Source organism: Mustela nigripes, chromosome 14, assembly GCF_022355385.1.
Source record: "Mustela nigripes isolate SB6536 chromosome 14, MUSNIG.SB6536, whole genome shotgun sequence".
Classification (NCBI taxonomy): Eukaryota; Metazoa; Chordata; class Mammalia; order Carnivora; family Mustelidae; genus Mustela; species Mustela nigripes.
This window is the reverse complement of record NC_081570.1, coordinates 25,057,467-25,075,322: the sequence shown is the minus strand read 5'-3', so window position 1 is coordinate 25,075,322 and position 17,856 is coordinate 25,057,467. Positions and strand designations below refer to the sequence as shown.

Sequence of the window (17,856 nt, the reverse complement as noted above, 5' to 3'; positions counted from 1 at the left end):
CCTCTCCACTTCCAAACAACCCTGTGGCTGGCATCTGGCCAGTGTGCTGATCAGCCAGTAGAAAGCCTCAGCAAGCAGTTAGCCCCAGGAGCCAACAACTTCCTCCAAGGCTTCCCTGCTCCTGGCCTGCAGCCCCCACACCTCCAGTTCCTTGCCCCCAACATGGCGGCCAGTATTCCATGCTGAGGTCTCCACACCATGTCTCCTCCACAGTGGTGTTTGGACAGTTCGCCTTCTTCCACACAGCCCTCAACGACGTGGTGGAGGTGCATGATGGCCACAGCCAGCACTCCCGGCTCCTCAGCTCCCTCTCGGGCTCCCACACAGGTACCCAGGGCTAAGCCGGCGTTGGGGATGGTGGTGGGCTGAGGGCATCATGGGCCAACTGAAGGGAAACAGGCCCTATAAGCCTGGCCACAGGTGGAACCACACAACTTTGTTTCTATCGTGCGCTGGTGCTATCTCTTCAACACGACAGTCAGCTGCTAGGAGCCCAAACATGGAAGGGAGCTTCAGAAGCTACCCTCACCCAGAGCTGTGTTTACACTGCTGCCCCCAAGTGTTAGTATTCCCCTGTTGATTTATTCTTGACCCATCATGTTTCTCTAATCATAAACATACTGCATTTTCAATGTAGAAAACTTAGAGGCAAGACAAAATTATTGTATGGGGAATTAAAATACAAACCACCCACAAAGAACCACTGAAAGATGGAGTGTATTTCCCCCCAGGCTTTATATCTACTGAGATTTAATCTTTTGCATATTTTATTGAATAAAACAATATACATATTTTTATTGAAATGTTCATTGTGAGCATTTGTCATTATTTTCTTCTATAACAGGATTTTTAAATTATGCAAAATAGTCTATCATATAGTTACTTAAAATTTATGTAAAAAAATTTATGTAATGAATTCCCTGTTATTGAACATTGAGATTGTTTCTAATTTTTCACTCTCATGAATAGTAGTAACTCTGTATTATGCATATGTCTTTAAATACATTTCTGACAATTACCTTAGATTATCTACAAGTAGAATTGTCAAGTTAAAGGGTATGTGTGATTTTTAAGGCTTTTTATGGGACCCTAACTATATTCTTTCAAATTTAGCCAATCAGTTGTTTCAACGGAATTCTCAAAAATCCCAGATTTTGAGATATACCAAAATGTCAGACATCCCTCTAGAAAGTTCTTGCCACTTTGTTCACCACTAATGAATTAGAGGGCATGTTTTATTCTCAGAAAAACTAGCTAATTGAGGAAACAAAACATCATCAGTTTGAAAAGTGAAAATGGCATCTTGTTTCTTAATTTGCCTTTTTTTATTACTAGTTGGGTTATCCTTTTTATAATGTAATTATTGGCCCATGCATTTTTTTATCTGTGAATTTAATTGTAAATTGCTGTTGGTTTTTCTATTAGCATTTATCTTCTTATTGACTTAGGAGAGCTCCATATTATTACAAGCTATACATATCACATACCATAAAAACTTCATGTCTGCATTATATGCTATAAAAAGCCTTCCCTTACAGTTTGTCATTTGCTATTTAATTTTCTTCAGGGTGTGTTTTAATGTCAGACCATTTAAATTTCCCATGATATCAGATCTATCAATATTCTCTTTTACAGTTTTCTCCTTTACTTTTATGCTGATTAAGTAAATATTCTGTGTTTTCTTTTGCTTCTTTACAGTTTGTTTTGCTTTAATACCTTTGGAATTTATTTTGATTTGTTATTTGTAATGAAGAATCTAACCATATTCTTTCAAATTTAGTTGATCAGTTGTCCTAACAAAACTTTCAAAATGCCAGATTTACATCTATTAAATTTTTATGAAGTTAAGGATATGTTTCTAGAGTTTTTATCCATGTCTTTAAGTGTCTGTTTATTTATGTGTCAGTGCCCAAAAGTTTAATGTAAGATTATGAAAACGTTTAATATTATGATCATTTTAAACATAGGATACTATAAGTCCCCAAACTCACTTTCTTTTGAATTTTTTATTGACTGTTCTTGTTCCTTTTTGCCTCCAAATAACTCCTAGAAATATCTTGTCAAGTTGAAAAAATTGACATCAGAATTCCCATTGAACTTCCATTAAACCTACTGATTCATTGAGGTAGAACTCACATCTTTATGACAGCTACCCCTCTTCCCTTCCAAGAACATGACATGTCTCTCCATTGATGTATCTTTCGTAACCTTGGGGAAGGGGCTCTAATTTTCACTTCAGCCATATTTCTTTTCTGTTATCTTCACTCCTAAATATTTCATGGCAGCTTTGTTTTTGTTTTTGTTGCTGCTGTGAATGGGTCTTCTCTTCCTTCTGCTATATTTTCTAGCTGGGCTCTGCTACTATATTAAAAGACTGGTATTTTTGGTATAGTCATTTTGTAAAGTCAATGAGCCCTCTGTAATAATGCTAACACTGCCAACTGATTTCTCCTGGGCCCTTAAGGCAAGAAGCAATATCTTGTGCAAATAAATTTGTCTCATTATTTTATCTCTTCCTTTTCAGTGTTTTTTCTTTTTTATTTTCTTCCATGGTTATTGCACTATTCAAGTATATTACCTCAATATCAATGTGGATATTCTATATTTTAGTAAAAAGCCCATTTTGTAATTATTTTAAATTCAGCAGCATAGGTTATATCATAGACTCCGATGCTGTTGGATCTCCTTTGTGTTCGCAGTTATAAACCCCTGCCTTTATGCACCAAGGGCTATATTCTTGGTGCCCCTCTTTGCCCATCATTGTGTTTTTTATTGCTTCTACTTTTCAGTTCTTCTGTGGACTTTGTTATTTTTTAATTAATTAACTTCTGGGTTTATTTCATAATGTCTCTCCTCCTGTTTTCTTCAGTTTATGCTATTCTTCTTGTGCTAACTCCTTGAACTAAGAGCTTTGTTTGTTACTTTCCCTGTGTAATGAAGAGCACATGGATAGCAGTACACTGCCTTCTAAGCATAGTTCAGGCTTCATGCTATGAGTATTGACATGTATTATTGTCATTGTCTTCCTCTGTACTTTCTAGATAATCTGTCATCCTGTTTTACTCCTTTTGCCCAAGTCATTCAAGCTTGCCTCTTCTTTTTCTCCAGGAACTTGGGTTTTGTTCTTGTTACATTTAAATATTTGTGTTAATTTCTTGTTTTATTGCCACATGGTGAAAGAATATATCCTGAACCATTTCTGCTCTGGGGATGAAATGAGGTCCACTCAGTAGCCAAAGACATTTTCTTAAATTCCTTAAGTATCTCAGAAGAGACTGTGGTCTCTGCAGGACTGAGAAGCCACAGAGAGACTGGGAGCCCAGGCCCAGCACTCACTGCCTGGCCCCTAATCTCAGCCCTGCCCCCCTGCCAGCTAGGTGCCTGCAGGGGCCAGACCTTGACCACTCTAGCTGCTGTTCCCTCAGTGTAAAATGCTGAGAGGAAAACTTCTGCCTCCTAGAGCTATTGTTAGGATTAAATTAACTTTGTAATAGCCATTAGACCAATCTTACTCAATTTTATTATTCAATTCCATTCTATCAGTGGTTCTCAATGAAATGAGTTTTTGATATTAACACCCCACATATGTACACCCAGCCAGGAATGTAAGTCAGGATCTCTTGGGGTAGGATGCTTTTTCAAAATCTCTTGATTTTCAAGATAGATAGAGATATGAGTTTAGTTATAGAAATATAGACATAGGCAGAGAGAGAGAGGTACATTTAGGACCTGTATACATAAATGTGGGTATAGATACAGGTATAGATACAGATGTAAAAGACCAATGGATAGAAAGAAATAGATATCATGGATGGATGGATGAATAGGTAGGTAGAGAGAACCCATAGGTATAAATATCAATATTCTCAAATTATCTGTTATTCCTTGTTCGAAGAAACACTGATGAGGTGATGGGAGTGGTGTGCCCCGGTCCCTAAGTGGTATTGAGTGGGGGAAGGGAAGTTTGAGGACCACCACTCAATAATTTTCATATTGTTTTTCTATTTGATATATCAGTGATTGAGAATGCTGTGCATTTAAAGATCCCATTACAACTATGATATTTTGTTGTCTTCTTGTGTTTCCAACCATTTTTGTATCTGTGCTCACCTGATAGATCTTTCCTCATTTTCTCTGAGAGTCCTTTTCTTTAAAGAGGATGTTTACTTACTCGTTTTACATTTGGTCTGATACCTGTCATCTGGTTTTGTTCTTTGTGGGGTTTTGTTTCTTCTGTTTTACTTTTGCTTCCTTGCTTTTTCATTCATATCTGACCCATCTCTAACTTCCAAGGTTTTTCTCATATATATTTAGATATTTCTAAATATATATATATTTCATTTTAATGTTATTAGTAATTATTTGTAAATTATGGACTTCTTCCCCAAGAACAAGTGTTTACATTTACATTTAGTTTTGCTTTCTCATTGACAATAATTATTTTGATTTAACTATATTTTCTTCATTGGCTTTATCCCTAAGTTTCTGATTTCCCTATTTCCATTCATTTATTTTTTAACAGCCTCATCACTGCAGTTCTTTCTGTCACCTTGCATGTATGAGTATGTCTTTCCTTTGATGTATCATATAAATGACAACTTGATTGTAAACCAAATTACGGGTCACAAGCTTCTTTCAAAACCGCAGCTGCTGTTCCACTTCATTCCAACAGTTAATGTCACAAAAGTGGATTCCAATCTGATTCTTTATCCTTGTAGGTAACCCTTTCTTTTACCTCTGGATGCCTTTTTATATTTTTGTGTTTTATACTTAAAACTTAAAAGCCCACTAGGATATGTTGCAGTGGAAATCTCTTTTCATTAATTACATCTGGCACTTTGAGAACAATTTTAGTCTGAGGCTCAAGTCTTTTTTAAGCTTAGGAAAGTTATCTTCTTATGTAAACCATTTCTTCTCCTTCCATTTCTCCTGTCTTCTCTCTCTCTCTCTCTAGAATTCTTAATATATGCATATTGGAGTTCCTTTGATATATCTTCCATATCACTTTTGATTTCTATCATTATTTTCATTTCTTTATCCTTTTCCTGTGCATTCTGGAAGAATTTCCCAAATTTAATCTCCACTTCTTTGTTCAATTTCTACAGAATACAGCCACCATGTACTAGTGCTTCTCAGTTTTGCAGGCTTTATTGATCTCAGAACTTTCTTTGGCACACCTGTCCTCTATGACTTTACAGATGCAGTATGAGATCTAATCTCATGACAATCACAATTGAAAATCTTCTGAGATTTCTTTCCCTGTTCTTTTTTGTAGTTCACATAAAAATATTTGCATTGATTTCTAGGTGGTCTTCACCCTTTGGTAGCTTATGTTTTGTACAGGGATTTTACTATGTGCTTATCCATGGAGAGGGAGGTCTGTGTACATCCAGGGTTGGAAGTTGAATGGGTTTGTGAGAGATCAAAGGAGTCCTAATCCACATATCAGGCCAGAGGATGGGAGGATGAAAGATTTGAGTTTTGTTCTACTCACATCTGTTAAAGAGCCAGGGACAGTGGTGATAATAAAGAGAGGCTTTTGCTTCATGAGTTTTCTTTTTGCTTTGGCATCCAGAAATTATCTGGGGCAATGACTCCTAGCCAGGCTCAGCCATCTGGGTCACATGTAAATAGTGTGCTATATAAAATTTTCTGCTCTCTGTGGCTGGTAGCATCGCATGGGCTTTCTGGAAGCACTGGTTGGACCCCAAATGTGTTTCCCAGTTGCTCCTTGGCAGGTCCCAGCTCCCACCTTCACGGCAGTGGAGACTTAGCCTGGCTGTCTGCAACCTCAGCTTCCCTTCTGATGGTGGGGGTGGGGGAGTGGGCAGGAGCTATCTCAGGTATTCCTAAGGCTGTATGGGGCCACATACAGAGCAGCTGTTCCACTGCCAAGCCATAGTCCTGCAGCCATCTCAAGAGAGTGACTAAACAGGACAACTCTTCACAGCTGTCGGTCCAGTTGGTATTATCTTTACTTCTGTCCATCTGTACCACATCAACAAGAAGCTAAAACTTTATCTTCTGATATAAAGGCATCCTACACCCATGCAGATTTTCCCCAATTTGTGTGTTTTCAGTTGGGTGGCAATACATCTTGCTTTGCTTGTGACAGTCCCAGCTTTCACTTGGTTGTCCCAATTAATAACATACCCATTGGCTCTCACAAGTGTCCTAGTATAAGCATTAAATTATACAATTGCTGTGGTTATCTATCATTTTACAGCATCTAGGAAAGGTCAGTTACTCTCACATATTCACATCACCCTCCTTCCCAGAAGCTGGTGTCATTTTTCTTTTTAATGTCCGTTTTCCAAGTAAAACCACCAGTCAGTTTGGTAACGGCCATTCTTCCCATCCTTGTAAGTCAACATATGTCTAGAAGCTTTCTCCTTTCTGGGAAGGTCATTTAATCTTTCTGATCCTCTCTCTTGACCTATTAAATGGGTCACTGAAATTTTGTCATGCCAACCTCGCAATGAACATGGATCAAGGTAAGACCATGAATGTTAAAGCCTTCTGCAAATCTTGAACAGTAAAAATGGAAGGTTATATTTCAGGAAAACCTGGGATATGGAAAGAAATTCTGTGGGGGGTATGGCCAGCCCCTCCTTCCTGGCCAGGATCTTCTCTACTGGGCCGATGAACTCACCATCTTCCTCTCCTCCTCGCCCCTTATCTCGGCAGGAGAATCGCTGCCCCTGGCCACCTCCAATCAAGTTCTCATTAAGTTCAGTGCCAAAGGCCAAGTACCAGCCAGAGGTTTCCACTTTGTCTACCAAGGTATGCAGGAAGTAGCTGTGAGAGGTGTGAAGGCAATCTCAGTTGTTTAGTGACTCCCTGACCAAAGGAATGGGAACTTTTGATCTTAGTCTGGGCCTTAGTCTTAGGGTGCTGAAGGGCAGCTATTGATTTTTAAGGCAGTTCCTTGAAATTCAGTTGAATTTAGGTACCCATTTGCCCAACAGACAAGCTTTGGACCAAACTCCATGTCAAATGAGGAAGAAATCAGACATGGGAAGCTGACTCCTGCCCTCTCCCTTCCCCATTGTCTGGCACAGTCCTGTTGGCATTGGGACGTTGGCTTATACCTAGGCTTTCTCCCATGGAGTTTGGTTTTCTCTGCAAAGCACAGTAAAAGTGTGGAGAAAACACAGACTTGGAATCAAGGTGGACATGGTTTTAAATCCCAGCTCTGCCACTTTCTAACTGGGCACCAGCCTCTCCACCCCTCAGAGCTCCAGTTTGCTCACCTATGAGATGAGGGTAAGCATGTTACCTTACTGATGAGTTAAGAGAGTTCCGAATAGTTGGCACTGGGCAGGTGATCAATGTCTGTTCCCTTCCTCTCTGGTCTTGAAAGGCAAAGTCTTAAAGTGCCCTGGCTTTCATTGGCAGACCCCAACCTCTGCTTATCCAGAAGCATGCCTGCTTCTTTAGGGCCCATTCTAGGCATGTCCCATTCATCCCACTACCCAGGAGAAGCTGCATTCCCCTGCCACAGGAGTATGCCATATCTGGGGCCTGGGTTAAAGCATACTCTGTGCCATGTGGGCAGGGTGAGGGGAGGTTCAGATTCAGGCCATGAGAGTAGAGTCCTGGACAGAGTCTTAAGGCACCTGGGGAAAGAGGCCAAAGGCAGGACAAAGAGAAGAAGAAGGGCCATTCTCCCTGTAAGGGGACGTGGGCCCCTGATAGTATAGTCAAAGGGCATCATGGAGGAGCCACCAAACACAGCTGGGTCTAAAGTCTGCCTCCTATGGTTTCCAGAAACTGTGCTGCAAATATATTTCAGTAAAATGGGCCTTGTTCTGGAAAACTCCTACCCTGTCCTGGGAGAAAGTGCCCAGAGCCTCTCAGGGTCTCATCCAGACGGTCTCAGCTCTAGTACCATTGTGTGTCCATCCCTGGGCCAGTTTCCAGAGGGATGAGGCCTGCCCCTCAGTGCCCTTGTCCCCTGCAGCGGTACCCCGAACCAGTGCCACACAGTGCAGCTCTGTGCCGGAACCCCGCTATGGCAAGAGGCTGGGCAGTGACTTCTCCGTGGGGGCCATCGTCCGCTTCGATTGCAACTCCGGCTATGCCCTGCAGGGGTCCCCAGAAATCGAGTGCCTTCCTGTACCCGGGGCCTTGGCCCAGTGGAATGTATCAGCGCCCACCTGTGTGGGTGAGTACCTAGACAACCGAGACTCTGCGGAGCGGGTGGCCAGGGAGACCCAACAGCAGCCCCAGCTCACCAGCATAACTTAAGTAGAGTGTCCTATTCAGACCAAATTGCTAGTCCTGGGGATTGGGCGTAAAGACAGCAAGGGGGTGGAGCTGGGGTGGCTGGGAACTGGATGCATGGGAAGGAGGATTGTAGGGACAGGAGCCATGGAAGGAGCACGAATGGGGGCCTGTGGGAGAAGCCAACAGTCAGCAAGAGAGGCTGGGAGGCCCTGGGAGGAGTGTTGGGGAAGGATCCCTTAGGAAACCTAAAAACAAGCTGGAGAAACCTCTAACCAGAACTGCCTCCTTCCCAGTGCCATGTGGAGGCAACCTCACGGAGCGCAGGGGCACCATCCTGTCCCCTGGCTTCCCAGAGCCCTACCTCAACAGCCTCAACTGTGTGTGGAAGATCATGGTCCCCGAAGGTGCTGGTATCCAGGTAGGGGTGAGGGGAGGCCTCAATGTGGCAGGTGGCCTGGAGGAAACATTTCAGCCCTGTCCCTGCCCCTGAGGCCAGATGTGGAGGTGAGGTCCACAAGCAGAGAAACACAGCAGTTCGAGGTCCAGAAGCTTTAGGGGGTGTGGAGAGAGAGAGCCAGGTACCTCAGGAAAGAGAAGGGGTGGCAGCAGCTCAGGCCATCGGGGAAAGCCAGAAGAGGAAATGGGCCTGGACTGAAAGAAATACAGAGACTGAAGAAGAGTCATAGAAGGTATTTTTCTGATTGCTTAAAGGGTTCTTTTCTCAAGATGATGGGGGATAGAAAAGGGGACATTGCAGGAGAGGGAAAGCGAGCAGATGAGGCATGGAGAAGCCCCAGGCACACACCTCAGTGTCACACCTGAAGCCCAAGTTACAGGAGAATAGCGGGGGCCAAACTGTTCCCCCAGTGGTAAGAGTCAAGTGGAGAAGGCCCTGGAACTGGTTATGGCAGCAAGGCCACGAGAGAGGCAGCAAGCAGGGCCAGGAGTGGGTTCCTGGACTCTCGCTGCAGGATGTCTGATGTCATCCAGGCAGGAAGGTGGGGAACCCAAGGAACATGTGAGAGATGGGGAGGGGTCCATTCAGACTGAAGTAGTCCCACTTCCTGAAATTCCCTTTCCCCATTATCTGCCTAACAAAGTACCCCCACTGTCTTATGACCCTTCATTTTACAACTGTCTTCCCCACTGGGCATATGAGGTCCTGGTGGGGCGGATAGGGACAGTATCTCATTTTTATTGGAAGCACCTAGCACAATGTCAGCCCCAGAGTGGGTGCTAAGTACTGAAATTAACTACATGAGTGGAGAAGAGAGGAGGGAGGGACACAGATGGACATAGGCTGCCTAACCAACAGTTCAATCCCTCTGCCTTCCCAGATTCAAGTCATCAGTTTTGTCACAGAACAAAACTGGGACTCTCTGGAGGTGTTTGATGGTGCAGACAACACTGTGACCATGCTGGGGAGTTTCTCAGGTGAGGTGGGCCTTCCAGGGGCCTCAGCTCAGAGGGCAGGGGTGGACTTCATCATTGTCATCATCATCACCATCATCACCATCATTATTATTTCTGACATGTAATTCACATGCCATAAAATTCACCAATTTAAAGTGTACAGTTCACAGATGTTACCTAGACTCATTTTGGTGATCGTGTTATGCTATATACAAATATTGAATCACTATGTCACACACCCAAAACTAATATAATGTTACATGTCAATTGTAGCTCAATAATAAAACTGTAATAATGCTACAATGAAAAGAGAGTATACAATTCAGAGGTTTTTAGTATATTCACAAGATTCTAAAACTATCACTGCTCTCTAATCCCAGAACATTTGCATTACCCCAAAAATAAACGAGGAACTCATTTGCATGCACTCCCCATAGTTCCCCCTCCCCCATCCCTTGGCAACCACAACTTGGCAACCTACTTGCCATCTTTATAGATTTGCTTGTTCTAGAAATTTCATATAAATGGAATCCTACAATATGTGGCCTTCTGGGTCTGGCTTCTTTCACTTAGCATCATTTTTTCAAGTCTCACCATGTTGTAACATGCACCAACATTCTGCCATGTGGATAGACCAGATTTCACCTACCCATCCATCAGCTGATGGACATTTGGTTGTTTCCACTTGTTGGCTCATTATGAATAATGCTACTATCAACATTCATGGAGAAGTTTCTGTGGAACATGATTTCAATTCTCCTGGGTATATACCTAACAGTGGAATTTCTAGGTCATATGATAACTCTATATTTAAACTTTTTGAGGAACTGACAAACTGTTTTCCAAAATGGCTACACGGTTTTCCATTCCAATGGCAGACTTCACTGAGTGTGGTGTGTGTTTTTGTCCTATGTCCCGGGTAATCATCCGTGTCCTTCAGACTTCAGAATTCCATGTTGCCAAGATACAAAAAAGGGTTGTATGCACCATATATATGGTCTACACTGCCTGGAATATCCAGAGTAGTATAGCTTTTAGAATTTTTTGAAGATGGCTGGGAAAGAGACCAAATTCTTCGACTACCTTTGGAACATCCCCTTCTGCTGGCATATGGTTCTACCACTGCTCACTTTACACAGAGTTTGAGGTCTTGTCTCCCTCGGCCACTGAAGAAGACCCAGCACTCCTGGCTGGGGTGGGGAGTGCGGGCGGGAAGTGCTAATTTGTCATGTAGCAAGTATAATAACTGGTGACCTTTGAGGATCTTGGGAGCAGAATGTCAGCAGGTAGCAAACGCAAGAGAAATGGGAAGGAGCTCGGGGGCTGGAGATGGTTAAGCATGAATGGTCCCTGTTTCCTTGCCATAGGAACAACCGTGCCTGCCCTTCTGAACAGCACCTCCAACCAGCTCTACCTTCATTTCTACTCAGATATCAGCGTGTCAGCAGCCGGCTTCCACTTGGAGTACAAAAGTGAGGATCCAAAGTTTCAGCTGTGTACGGGGCTCGGGGTGGGAACTGACAGGTATTAAGGACCCACACAATGAGCAGGGGGCCCACTGGGGCTGTATATTCTCTATGCCGTGTAAACCTTACCACAGACCTAGAGGAAGATGCTAAAGCTTAGAGAAGGCCTGTAACTCCTTAAGACTGCACAGCCAGTAAGTAGTGGAGCCAGGACTCTCACTCCAGTATCTGTTACCCAGACACCTGTGCACCTCCCCAGTGTCCACTCCAGGAATGGGAAGGTAGCCCCATCATTGACTTAGGTCCTGTATGGAATGTGGGATGTAGGGAAAATTCAGGTGCTCTCCTCTGCTCCTGAAACCTGTCCTCTCCAAGCCTGGCTTCTATGATGTAACCGTCTTTGAAGTTCTTGTCCTCATTAGAAACTTCACTCCTCTTGCACCAGATTTCTCACTCCATTCTCAGAACCTTCCATCTTGGCTTCCAATATCTTGAAGTAGTCACAGTGAAAAACTCTTAGAAAAATAAGGCTGTGGATGTGCCTGGTGGGGCAACAAAGACAGAGGTTACTGGAGAGACTGTTTTCATCCAGGGACATCCTGCCATTCCCTTCCCCTCTGGGTAGAGGAAAGAATAGGTAGGCAGAATATTATGCTTCGTGATTAGGTATTATACTTAGTGAAATAAGTCAATCGGAGAAAGACAACTATCATATGATCTCCCTGATATGAGGAAATGGAGATGCAAGGTGGGGGGCTTGGGGGGTAGGACAAGAATAAATGAAACAAGATGGGATCGGGAGGGAGACAAACCATAAGAGACTCTTAATGTCACAAAACAAACTGAAGGGGACCAGGGGGAGGTGGTTGGGAGAGGGTGATGGGGCTATGGACATTGGGGAGGCTATGGCAAGTTCTGTGAAGTGTGTAAACCTGGCAATTCATAGACCTGTACCCCTGGGGCTAATAATACATTATATGTTTATTTTTAAAAAGTTAAAAAATTAATTTAAAAAAGAATAGGTAGGCAGAGGCATCTGTTATTCATTCATCCAACAAATAGTTATTGAGTGTTTATAATATGCCAGGTGCTGTGCTGGGGGTTGCTAGGACTGGGTGAGATCGAGATGATTAAGTCCCCTCCAAGTCAATTAAAGAGAGCCAGACACTGGGACTGAGAAGCACATTACAGGATTCCAGGTGCTCTCATGGATGTCCCCAGATGGTAGAGCAGTAATTCAAAGAAAAGCGTGGTCACTTCTCCCTGGGACAGATGGAGAGGTCAATGTCGTGAAGAAACACTGACTGTCCACAATGTGGCAAGCCTGTGCTAGATACCCACAGAACAAAGATAAATAATATATGGGTTCCTGCCCTCACACACACGAAGTCCAGGGAGATAGGGGGACAAGAGAGCAATAATTTTAGTGCAACTGAAGCAGCTAAGGAAGTACAGAAGAGGGGAACTAAACCTGGCCAGGTGAGACCTTACAGAAGCAGATGCCTGAGCTAAGCTGGAATGAGAAGTGAGAATACGGGAAGGCAGAGTTGGCTTGACCATCTTGGACAGCATGGGCCTTCCAGATGAGAGCCCCAGTTGGTGCCAGAGGCCTGATAAGGTCAGCATTGGATGTTCTACAGATGATCCACTGGTCTCCAAGCACATAATCTTTATTCAGATGGTTAGGAGAGGATTGGTTGGATCCTGGGTTGGTTGTAACCTAAAAGAACTGAAGTATGCACTTGGCAGGAAAGACCTGGGACATCTTGAAGCAAAGACCCTGAGGGCCAGAGGATAGGACAGGGACCTCTAACAACCTTCCCCCTGCAGACCTCAAAGTCTTCACTCTCCTGGTAAACTGAAGTATGCTAGGTTTCTTGAAAAGTTCACATTTTTCCTTTTACCCTATTGCTCTGTTCTAGCCAATTTTGTTTTCTTATCCAGTATTTTCATTTCATTTCATTAAGGAGTCCTTAAATGTTCCCTTAAATATTTTCATTTCTTTCCTCTTCCAAAGATACACTTCCTTCATAAATATCTTTTCATTCTGCTGTCTCATTCCCAGAAAAAAATTCACCTCTCCTCAGTTTGTTGTTGTTGTTGTTCAAGGGAACTGGTAGTTTTCTTTGTAGTTGATGTTTATCAAGCACTGTCCTCTTACAGCGGAAAGGGCTGAGGGAAAACAGAAGCGACTAAAATTCGTAGGAGCCAAAATCATTTTTGTTTTGTTAAGCTACTGTTCTCTTAATATTTGATAGTCTACAAAGAGGGTGCAGAGGGGAAGAATTAACTGTAGAGGCAAATGGTTTTGAAGGGTACTGAAAAGTCATAGCTGCTGCTATGACTCACTTAATGTTGATTTAATTGAAATGGAAATGGAACAATATGCTTTTGAAAGCGATAAATTGCATATGATAAAAAATAATTCCACCATTGTTGCATATATGGCTTAAATAAAGTCAGGGCTGTGCACTGTAGGAGAAATTAGAATGGACTTTTCTCTGTCTCCTTCTTTCTCTCTTGGATTTCACTTTTCTCCTCATTCCATTTTTTTTTTTTTCTGCTCTTGCCTTTCCCTTTCTTTCTCTCTGCTTCTCCTTATCCTATCACTGCCGAGTGGTTAAGTAGGTTTCAGTCACTAAGCTGTGGTCACCCCACTAAATACCGAGTTGAGTTGTGTTACATTTTACTTAGAGTGCCAGGAGGAGTGGGGAGAAAGAGACAAGAAGACAGCCAAGGTGTAGTACTTCAAATTCAGTTTGATATTATTTTAATCTTGTCCTTGGGTTCTTTTGCCCAGCTGGACATAGGCCGAAACAGCCTTCATTTGCAAGAATCATGTTCACTTCTTAAAAGCACATGCAGGGGGTTAAGTGTCTGACTCTTGATTTTGGCTCAGGTCATAATCTTGAGATTGAGCCCTGCCTCTGGCTCCATGCTGAGTATGGAGCCTGCTTCAGATTCTCTCTCTCCCTCTACCCCTCCCTGCCCCCACTTGCACATGCATATTCTCTCTCTCTCTCTCTCTCTCTCTTTAAAACACACACACACACACACACACACACACACACACACACACAAAGGCACATGTAGGACAGGAATTGCCTGGGAAGGGCACAAAGGAACTTTCTGGAGTTAGCAATTTTCTGTAGTTTTGATAGGGGTTGGAGTTATACAGATACAGGCATTTGTCAAAACTCAGTAAATGTACGCATAAGATGTATGTATTTTGTTACGATTTTGTTATATGTGAATTTTCCTTTGAAGGAAAAAAGCACATGTAGTTATCTGATGTGCATGTCGACTGTCAGCTCTGAATGTAGAACAAGGACATATCACCAGTTCCACAAGGAGATGGGGCTGGTGGTGTCCTAGGCTGGCCAGCCCTTCCCATCCCTTTTCTGCTACATAACATGTGGCTTCCCCGGGGAGCCTGTATCTCCCGAGGGATCTGGGATCTACTAGGAGGGCTATCAGAAGGTATCCACCAGGAATCAACCAGGAGGGCTGAGGATGCCTGCTCCCAAACTCTCTGAGCTGTGCAGGTGCCTAGGATCAGACCAAACCATAAAGTCTGTCCACCCTTGTTCCTGGAAAACGGCACCGCCAGTCTCATGCCTCAGTACACAGAGATCTCTTTAGTGCACCTTATCTCATCTTAGTTGGTGCACCTTAAGTGCCCACAGCTGCAGAGGGACCACTGTGGGGCACATACCACAGTCAGGAGATGCTCCACTCCCACTTGCTGTGAGTTTCCACCAACAGGGAATTCAAAGCTGGATGAGGATGATTTCAGGAAGGGAGGTGGGAAGAGCAGAAGATGATGCATGGGCCCCTTTTGCCCCAGCCTTGCTGGTGGGAAGTCTCAGTAAGTGCTCCTCCAGTGATGATGGTGGGTGGACAGAGAGCAGGAAGACTCCGATGAGGAAGATTAGGATGGATGTCCTAGCGTAGACGGTGTACAATGCTGGTTATAGAATAAGGAGTGAATAAGTACAGATTAACTTTGAAACTCAAGAAAGGATCATGAAGGAGTGTTTGAGAGCCCTTAGAGGTGATCTTGGAAAGTGATTGGGCCAAGATCATGACAATCCTAGAATATCCAGTGAGAGGATGAGATTCTGAATAACACTTGATGGGGACCCACTTCAGACTGCTGAGGAAGGCTGTCCATGATTCAAGGAGAGAGATTCAGAAATGTCAGTTGCCTCTGAGCACAGGATGGCCCGGGGGCAGGGAAAGAGAGGGAGGTGGTAAGAGGTCCGGCAGTGAGCAAGGACCAGAGTTGACCGTGGGGGGCTAGGCATGGGGAACCCCCAGTAGTACTCCCAGAAAGGAACTGGCCTCACCTTAAAAACAGAACAGGAGAAATAAGGCAGCAGAGACTCTCACCCACTGGCAAATTTTTTTCTGGACAGTCTGTCCCCGAGAGTGGGCCTCTCAGAGCCTTCTGAGTGACACTGAGAGGCCTCTCTCTGATAACTGCTCTCCTTCCTCCTTGCCTTTCCTTCCCCTCCCCCAGCTTCTTTGCCCCCCAAGAATTGTCCTCTTAAGACAAGGAAAATGAAGGGAAGTTGAGGGTCTGGGAATGGTGCAGGAGAAGCTGAGTAGAGAGGTCTGGGTGTTTGGAGCTGGGCATCCCCCTAGCTCCAGAGTCCTTCTGCTGACCTCAGGGGGCAGGTACATGACCTGCCTGATGGCCACCCACCCCAGAGAGCATTGGTCTATTGATCCTCTGTGCTGGACAAATATTCTGACTTTCTGTGTGCTCGGAGGGCAAGAGGATTAGGAAGCACTGGTCTCTAGGCAGAGGGCAAAGAAAGTACAGATTGGAGCCCCATCTCCTCCCCGCTGCCAGCATTATCCTCTGCCTACTGGTGCACTGACCTGCTGGGCTTGTCCCTCCTCCTTTCTCTTTGTCTCTGTCTCATCTAGCGGTGGGCCTGAGCAGCTGTCCAGAACCGGCTGTGCCCAGTAACGGGGTGAAGACTGGCGAGCGCTACCTGGTGAACGATGTGGTCTCTTTCCAGTGCGAGCCAGGATATGCCCTCCAGGTACCTCCCCTCGACACCGCGGGCAGGAAGCAGGAGGCCCCTGAGATGTGCTTGACCAGCCTCTCGCCAGTTGAGCTGCAGTCACTGAAGAACAGGGAGCAGCCCCTCGGGTTCCCCAGGGACCACTGTCCTTTCCCAGAGCTGTTCATGCAAAAGACAAGCTTTGCTGACTTGGGCGTGTTTGCATCAGCCAGCCTCAGAATGGGCTCCTGCAAAGTTTCAGTTTGATTAGACTCCAGGAAAATTAAATCTTTCTTTGAAGGCCAGGAGGGAATCTAGTAATTAAAGAAGTCTCACAAGGAAACTTTAGTAATGAGAATTCCTTAGTAATGGCTGTTAATAAGCATCCTTCCCCAAAGTCTCTCTCCCTCTGCCTCATCCCACCCCACAGAGGGTTCGTGGATCTTTGTGTATCTTGTTGCTCAACACAAGGCCCCTGAACAAACCCCCTGTTCTGGGTTGTACATGCAATTGTGCCCCTGGGGGCAATGAGCCCACCCCTGTTCCTGATCCCTCCAGGGCCACGCCCACATCTCCTGCATGCCCGGAACTGTGCGCCGCTGGAACTACCCTCCGCCGCTCTGTATTGGTAAGAGAGCCCCAATCTTCTCAGTCCATTCATAATACCCGTTCCTGCCAGAGATCTGGGTTCAGTGACATCTCATGGAGATCAAGCTCAGATCAAAGGACAGTTTGGTGTCCCGGATCTCTTGGAAAAAGAGTCGTTGTAGGCTGCCTTGTGGCTGTCACACAAGCTGGTCGTGACTTCTGCAGACCTTCGCCCATCAAATGAGGTATCACAAGAGGCTTACCTGTTTGAAAACATTACGATGACCATCCTGATTCCAGATAATTGACCAAAGCCCCGATGGAAACTCTGGGCAATTGAAGCCTTCCCCTGTGACTTTTCATGGGACAGGTGGATAAAATCTGCCACTAGAGAAAAGGGGGCGGGTTACTGGTGAAACAAGGGCCTAGCTTGGTTGGGTTGGGGAGGGAGGACATAACACTTATTGAGTGTCTACTGTATGCAAGTCATGGCCTACCTGTTTCTTCACAGCAGCTCTTCAGGGGAGGTATCGTTGCCCTCATTTTTGCAAATGGGAAAACTAAGGCTTTTAAGGATTAAAAAGTGATTGGCACCATCGGGGATGGAACCATACTTTTCTCTGATGCCCCGCCAACTGTAAAGTACAAATCAAGGCTGATCTTGGGATAAGAAGCAAAATGAGCGGGGAGGGAGCATCCCTTAGTCATAATGGCATTTCCCTGCTGGGATCTCACCACTGGGCAGGGTGTGGTTGCCTGCTCTGTAGCCAGAAATGTGTCTGGGCAGACTGAAGCACTCCGCCCATTCCCACTCCATATTACGAAGTTCTTGCGGAGGAAACCACTCCTGTTAACAGCAGCTACCGCTAATAGAGTGTCTGTCACCCAATTACTGTGTGCATCAGCCCCTGTTCTAAGTGACTTGAAGGCCCTTCTGCTGTAACGTAAGGACCACCCCATGATGTAGGTCCTGCGGTCAGCTCCATTTTATAGGTGGGGGAAACTGAGGTTTGGAGGGGTTTAGACTGGCCCAAAGTCACATAGGAAGTGAAAGAGTTGGGATGGTGACCTTGACAGTCAGTGCCAGAGCCCCCCCTCCCCCCGGCCACTCTGAACCCAGGCATGGTTCTGTTTGTCGCCCTCTC

General features: G+C 44.7%; 1 protein-coding gene across 1 annotated transcript in view; it reads left to right on the top strand.

The window, feature by feature from the left end:
* Positions 1–17,856, top strand: part of CSMD2 (CUB and Sushi multiple domains 2) — a 611,427-nt gene that overhangs the window by 486,661 nt on the left and 106,910 nt on the right. The window contains exons 32-39 of the mRNA XM_059377195.1: positions 214–327; positions 6,688–6,783; positions 7,964–8,167; positions 8,523–8,647; positions 9,567–9,663; positions 11,010–11,114; positions 16,044–16,162; positions 16,682–16,751. Coding sequence (XP_059233178.1) covers positions 214–327; positions 6,688–6,783; positions 7,964–8,167; positions 8,523–8,647; positions 9,567–9,663; positions 11,010–11,114; positions 16,044–16,162; positions 16,682–16,751 — 930 coding nt within the window. The remainder of the gene's footprint in view (positions 1–213; positions 328–6,687; positions 6,784–7,963; positions 8,168–8,522; positions 8,648–9,566; positions 9,664–11,009; positions 11,115–16,043; positions 16,163–16,681; positions 16,752–17,856) is intronic.